The sequence below is a fragment of the Protobothrops mucrosquamatus genome, unplaced genomic scaffold (assembly GCF_001527695.2).
Source record: "Protobothrops mucrosquamatus isolate PMUCROS unplaced genomic scaffold, P.Mucros_1.0 scaffold_250, whole genome shotgun sequence".
NCBI lineage: Eukaryota > Metazoa > Chordata > Lepidosauria > Squamata > Viperidae > Protobothrops > Protobothrops mucrosquamatus.
The window spans coordinates 38,419-45,679 of NW_015386326.1; the positions used below are offsets into that span (position 1 = coordinate 38,419).

Here is a 7,261-nt window from a genome sequence, read left to right on the forward strand (position 1 = left end):
GAAAGGAAACCTACACATCTTTGTATTCTTTGAGGACCCGGTTGCTATAAAACATGGCGGCATCTGTCATTTCCTTCACATAAGGGCCTGGCTTGGGGGCCTACAAGAAGAGAAAACAGAAAATAAGCCTTGCCATTTCATCAGCAGTATAACCAAGGCAACCCAATTTTTAAAAAAACAACCATTTTAATTTAACTAATTTACAGCCAAAGACCAGAAAAATGGTGCACAAGAAGCAGTTTACCAGAGAATACCGATAATATGCCAACGTGTTTACATAAAATAAGAGTATAAACAAAGCAAAAAACAGTAATAGGTGTGCAAATTCACCAGCCTTCAGCAGCACAAAAAAATTAATTCAGGCCTTTGTAATAGCAATAGGAATAGAGTAAAATTGTGCTACATTCCCGGAATTTTTAGTTGAAAATTCAGCAAGGGGGAAAAAAAACCCCAAGAAATTTTGAGTTTTGGACCAGTCTGTATGGTGAGTTAGGAGCTGTGTAACAAAGATAGAGGGAGCAGTAAAGTAAACCATAGGCCAGTGATGGCGAACCTTTTAGAGACCGAATGCCCAAACTGCAACCCAAAACCCACTTATTTGTCACCGGGTGCCAGGTGGGTGTGGCCCACTGGGTGGGCGTGACTGTGGTGGTCATGGCAGACTGGGTGGGTGTGGCCAAGGTGGGCGTGATCACCTCGATGTTGTTCATGGGGAGGGACACATGTGGGGACAGGGCTGGGGGAGATCCAGGGGGTCTCTGGCAGGTGGGGCGGTGGGCAGGAGGCTCGTCCTGCGGGGTGAGGCGAGGCAGGGCAGGGGTGCCATTGTCACAGGGCAAGGTGAGGCAGGGGTCAGGGTGGCTGCTGCCTGACACCATCGGCCCCCGCACACAGAGGCCAGCGAGCGCATGGGTGCTGGGATGCATCAGGCCACGTGGGATCTCGGCAAGTTAGCGGGCGGCTGGTTGAAGAGGGATGGTTGGCATCTCCAGGGCATGGCACGCGTGCCCACAGAGAGGGCTCTGAGTGCCGCCTCTGGCACGCGTGCCATAGGTTCGCCACCACTGCCATAGGCTACTGATCCGGGTCAGAACAGACACAGACACATGCTGCTTAAGGCAGGTGTTATTTCCTCTCTTCTGTCAGCAGCTTAAAACTGGCAATCGTAATATGAAGGATCACCCTTGAGAAACAGAAGCTCGGAGCAACTTTACACGGAGAAAGTTTTAATTCCTCAATCCTTACCATGGCAACCCAGCCTAGTGCAGGGATGCTTTCGCTAACTGTCGAGAGGTGGTTGAAGAATTTGCTGCCACGGTTCTTCTCTCTGAAGTTCTGGACCACCTGGATCTGATCCGATATTGGCTTCAACACGACGGAGAAGTTATTCTGCAATTGAAAATTAAGAGGAAACAAGAGGTGAATTATTTACGCGCCCAAATCCTCTTGCTGCTAGAGGGTTCTCCTTGATCGTAACTTTACGGCTGCCTATTCCCATTGATGCTAGTTCTCTTCCCATCTATCTTCCACTTTCTAATTAAGCAAGGAGCAGCTCATGCATAACGTTGACCCACGTCGTCTGAATTTACCATCTTGCTAGCCCTGGGTTTGTTTTAAAACAGTCCTTTGAATAAAGAACTGCTGGGTTCGTGGATTGTACGAAGACACAAATCAAGCTGCAATGATTAGGTTTTAGTTTCTGGCACAGACAGTCCTCGACTTACAATGGAGCCCAACATTTCTGTTGCTAAGCAAGGCAGTTGTTAAGTGAGTTTTGCTCCATTTTATGATCTTTTTGTGCTGTGGTTGTTAAGTGACTCACGCAGTCGTTAAGCAAATCTGGCTCCCCCCCCTTGACTTGGCATGTCAGAAGCCGGCTGGGAAGGTTACCAATGGGGATCAACATGACCCTGCTGGGACAGTGCAACTGTCGCAAATACACACCCCAGTTGCCAAGTGTCCAACTTCTGATCATGTGACCACAGGGATGCTGCGAGAGAGTCGTTAAGTCGCAGGTTGGACTAGAAGACCTCCAAGGTCCCTTCCAACTTTTTACTATTATTGTTGTTGTCAGTGTGAAAACTTATATCCCATCTTTGTTATTTTTATACACAACTCAAGAAAGTGTATAGACCTAATTCTCCTCTCTCCTCCTATTTTCCTCACAAGAACCCTGTGGGTTGGGATAAGAGAGGGGGATTGGCCCAAAGTCACCCAGCTAGCTTCCATGCCTAAGGTGGGACTAGAACTCACCGTCTCCTGGTGATTGTCCTAAAGTCACCCAGCTGGCTTTCACGGCTAAGGCGGGACAAGAACTCACAATTTCCTGCTTTCTAGCCCGGTGCCTTAACTACTAGAGCAATATTACTGTGATTCTAAAGGTTTTTCTCCACTTACTGCTATGGGCTGTTGGCACTGAGAGGCTGTCATCAGGAGAATTCTCTCGGTCATCAATCCAGCATGGACCATCTCAGCCTGAAAGAGAGGGAGAAACAGACAACCTTATGAATGAGCAGCAATGGAATTAGTGTCAACGCTGCTAACACCGGATGTTCTTGCTTTGACAACATTTGGAGATGCAGCCTTTTTCTTTCTTATGCTTTACTCTTAGAATTAGATCAGGGGTGTCAAACTCAATTTCACTGAGGGACGCATCAGCACTGTGGTTGCCATGGGGGGGGCGGATGGGTGTGGCCAGAGTGGGTGCAGCCTACTGGGTGGGCGTGGATGGAGTGGGTGTGGCCTACTGGGTGGGCGTGGCCAGTTCTACATCATTCGTGTCAAGGGTGCCTATGGGGGGCCTGCACAGGAGTGGGACAGATCTGAGGGTCTCTGGGGATGGGACCGGGGCAAGTACCAAGGCATGGTCCACCGGGGCAAGTGCCAAGATGGCCACCACAAAATTGTACATTGGCTCCCGGTCGGCCTGGGCCAGGGCCAAGGCAGCGGGGGCTGTTCCCTCACTGTTTCCAGGATGGCTTCGCAGGCCACATGAAACCACTTCGCAGGCCGCATCCGGCCCCTGGGACTTGTGTTTGACATGTCTGAATTAGATGATACTGGGGGGGGGGATAGGAGGAAGAATTTGAGGGTAGTTGACATAACAATATTGTAATAGTGTGTGAACTCAGGACTTTGGAAATAAGAGATGATAAGAAATGGCGGTTGGAGGACTGGAGGGAAAGCCTGCATTTCAAACTAATTGGAGAATGTGATTTATGACAGTTAATTAGAGGAGGGAATTGTGTTTGATACTGTGTGCTCAGGGGAGGGGAATCCAGATTTTGGCTTCGCTTATGCATGTGCCGATGCTATGCTGCTCGAATAAAGATTCTTTAAGGTAAACAATGCCTCAAAGTTCTTTGAAGAGTTTCATCTGTCGGAACCATGGCAATTAGATTGGCAAAAGAGAATTCCAAGAATGATTGACTGTATCATAAGGCGACAGGCTATATACACTATTTCTTACATTTGCATACTGCTTTACATTCAACAACCAAGGGTAATTTAAACAACGGAACAAAAAATAACATTAAAACAATATCCTCCACACACTATTAGGGCCTTATGACCAAAGGTTTGCCAGTGATGGCTAATATAAGTCAAAGCCAAAGGCCTTGAGAGGCTGTTAAGCAGCGTCCATTCAGCATATGGAGCAAACCACCGCGTAACTAAGACTGGATATGCATATTAATAAAGGCTTGAAGACATGCATATTAATAAAGGCTTGAAGAGGAGGGGAAAGGAAAGATGGGTTTTGCAAGAGAAAAAGTGAAAAAGATTTAAAAACGGATATATTGTGATTGTGCACCTAATTTCATAGGGGATGGGGAACTATTATTTTGCCTGTATTTGTTGTAAGAAGACCAGTAGTTAAAGATTCCCCCCCCATCTTTTTTCTATTTCTATTCTTTTCATGTCTTTTCTCTGATTTTAGTTTGCATTATTTTTTCAGTATTGTAAAACCGTCTAATGACAGGCATTTTTAAAACACCCATATATTGTGGAGTTCCTGGTGCTCTCTGAGCTTGTTTGCTTGCAGATGTTTCATTACCTAACTAGGTAACATCATCAGTTGCTGAGGAACTCCACAATTCAATCATGAGCTACATCTCTTCTCTTCGACTGAAAGTTAATATTTTCTGCAATTCTTCCTAAAGCTTGGAGAGAGGTATTGTAGAAATAGGTCAGTGGTGGTGTAATATGCTGGGATAATTGTAGAAAAGGAAAGGAATTTCGTTTCAATCTCATTTCAGGGGGGGGGGGGAAACCACCCAGTCCTTTGGGTAGTCTCAATGCTCCTTGCCCCACTTAAACCCACTTAGTAGCTTATTTTGTAGGGCTGCCCTGGGAATTTCTGCAGAAATATCCCCATTCTCTTATCAATGAAGGTATCTAGAAAACACAACAGCCGGATAATTTCAGCCAACTGTTCAAGAGAAGTACGTAGTATCCTTTTGCACAAAAAGAATACCCATGAAAAATAATACAGGCCAAGTTCCTATTTTTAACTCAAACTTGTTCCTCGGAAAATTGACTTTTCTATTCTAGGGAGATTTGAAGGTGGCAGGCCAGAATTATTGCAGTCTTCAGAATCTAAACATTTCTTCCTTTGTAGTCTCTGGCCACAGACGTTTTAGAACTTCCAAAGTATTGCCAACACACACACACACACACACACCCCAAGTGTGTGAATGGAGTCTACATGGTCTCCCTTCACCATTTATTGTGTGAGCTTGACCATACCACCTCCGTTTCTGGGCAAAAAGCCCATTAGCCTCAATTGATTGCCTGCCAAAGATATCAAGGGTGGTGTATTTATGTCCACTCAAAATAGGAAACAGGAAGGAAGCATGAGTCATACATGTTTTTGGACTTCGCTGCCAATTTCTCTGCTGATCTTCATGTATGCAGCCACTGGACCTGCCAAGAGCTCGTCAAAAGCTTGCACAAACTCAGCAACTCCTGCAGAAGGAAAAGAAGCAGGTGAGAACTTGTGGGTGACACCTGGGGCTGTCGCAAATCGAATATGCCGCCAGACCTTGAGCTGCATTAATGCCATAGATAACAATCTCCAAAAGGGGCTTCAATGTGTAAATGCAGCAACACCCTTTAAAGCAGCTGTGTCTCTTTCCCAGGCTCATGCATGTCATCCCGGGAAAACTGCAGCTGGTTTTAAGGGGTACAAACAGACACCAGGGTTGTTATGTTTTGAGAACAGGAGGAGTTGGGAAGGAGAGTGAATTTGCTTACTAGGGCTGGGCAGCTGCTTTGGAGTTAATCTCCGAAAGATAATTTGGAGTGCAAACTACCTTTGGGAGATTAACGCCAAAGCGCTGCCCAACCTTAGCAAGCAAATTCACTCTCCTTTCCAATTATTTCTACTCCTAAAACATATATTTTCTTTCCTAAATATGGTGCCCTCCGAGCTTGCCAAGACTACAGTCCACTCCGCCAGAGGTTCTAGCCATGTGGTTGGAGAACATGCACGCTTTCACAGGGTGCCCTATTTATAGGCAGTCTTTTTCAGCGGGTGAACACGTTAGGATTGCTGAGAGCATGTTGTGGGTGCTCTCACAAAAGACCTGCCATGTGGGCCTGGCCAATTGCCAAGGAACTCCTCCTCCTCCTCCTCCTGGCTGCCTCACAGGCCTCCCACTAGTTCAATTCATCATCATTTGAAACTGAATGCAGATGCTACATGCTGACATTTTGCAGCATGCCGGCTTCTCTTTCTTTAATTAGGAAAAAGGAAATCAAAGAACAAACGTTCTGATACTAGAAGCACGCTGTACCGCTGGGTGCTTAAAAAGGAGGCAAGGGCACCCCAACAGGGCTGTTGTTGTGGGGGAAATAGGAAGAGGAGGAAGGAGTATAATGTATGTTCGCTGCCTTGTGGCATATAAAACCATACTGACATGTGGCAACCGAAAATGAAGCAAAGAAGGCTGTAATCAGGTGAAGGTTGACACCTTGGGTATAAAAGTAGTAAAGGTGAGATGAAAAATGGGAGGGAGGGGGGGAGGGAGGGAGGGAGGGAGGGAGGAAGGGACTGCTCTATAACGCTATTATATACATTTTTGAACTCTGGTGCTGGAGAAGACTCCTGCGAATCCCCTGGACTGCAAGGCGATCAAACCGGTCAGTCCTAGAGGAGATCAACCCCGACTGCTCTTTAGAAGGCCAGATCCTGAAGTTGAAACTCAAGTACTTTGGCCACCTAATGAGAAGGAAGGACTCACTGGAGAAGAGCCTGATGCTGGGAAAGACGGAGGGCAAGAGAAGAAGGGGACGACAGAGAATGAGGTGGCTGGATGGAGTCCCTGAAGCAGTAGGCGTGAGCTTAAAGGGACTCCAGAAGATGGTAGAGGACAGGAAGGCCTGGAGGAACATTGTCCATGGGGTCACGGTGGGTCGGACACGACTTCGCAACTAACAACAACAATACATTTTTGATTTAGAGCTGGCGAGACTTGCTGTGCAGAGAAGGGAAAGTGAGCTGCTAATCTGGTTCACACAGACAGAGGCAGAGGCACACGCTGCCCAAATATGCTCAGGGGACAGGAGTAGAGTCAGCCTCTTGGAATATCAAAGGATATCATTTGGCACAGGGAGCTTACCTTTTGGGGGGCTGTCCCCATGGCTGCCGTGCACGCCAGGACCACGAGACACCATCTCCAGTCGCCCCACGGCTTTCTCCAGTCGTTCAACAAGGCTTTGCAGCTCTGTCATCTTTCAGCACCTGCTAAATTTGAGCATGCCGTTAGGAGGAAGCTAATGCAGCTTGCACCGAATCCTATTTCCTTTCAGGGCCTTTTTCTAACAGCCTGAGAGCAAAAAACGGAAAGGAAGCTTATTTACAGAATACTGCAAAAAAATAAAAAAAAATAAAATCCCTCTCCACTGAAACCAAGGCCAGAGCCGGAATACAATATCCATCGCTCAGCAATTGAGGCCTTTGAACTCTGGTGCTGGAGAAGACTCCTGCGAGTCCCCTGGACTGCAAGGCGATCAAACCGGTCAGTCCTAGAGGAGATCAACCCCGACTGCTCTTTAGAAGGCCAGATCCTGAAGTTGAAACTCAAGTCCTTTGGCCACCTAATGAGAAGGAAGGACTCACTGGAGAAGAGCCTGATGCTGGGAAAGATGGAGGGCAAGAGAAGAAGGGGATGACAGAGAATGAGGTGGCTGGATGGAGTCACTGAAGCAGGAGGCGTGAGCTTAAATGGACTCCAGAAGATGATAGAGGACAGGAAGACCT

The 7,261-nt window shown here is 46.9% G+C and overlaps 1 protein-coding gene across 1 annotated transcript in view; it reads right to left on the bottom strand.

The window, feature by feature from the left end:
* The window catches only part of LOC107301576 (cyclase associated actin cytoskeleton regulatory protein 1), a 21,533-nt gene extending 14,797 nt beyond the window's left edge, over window positions 1-6,736 (bottom strand). The window contains exons 1-4 of the mRNA XM_015830785.2: window positions 6,621-6,736; window positions 4,865-4,965; window positions 2,398-2,475; window positions 1,246-1,389 (exon numbers count right to left, since the gene is read on the bottom strand). Of these exons, the coding sequence (XP_015686271.1) occupies window positions 1,246-1,389; window positions 2,398-2,475; window positions 4,865-4,965; window positions 6,621-6,732 (435 nt within the window). The 5' untranslated portion in view covers window positions 6,733-6,736. The remainder of the gene's footprint in view (window positions 1-1,245; window positions 1,390-2,397; window positions 2,476-4,864; window positions 4,966-6,620) is intronic.
* Between the last annotated feature and the right edge of the window lie 525 nt (window positions 6,737-7,261).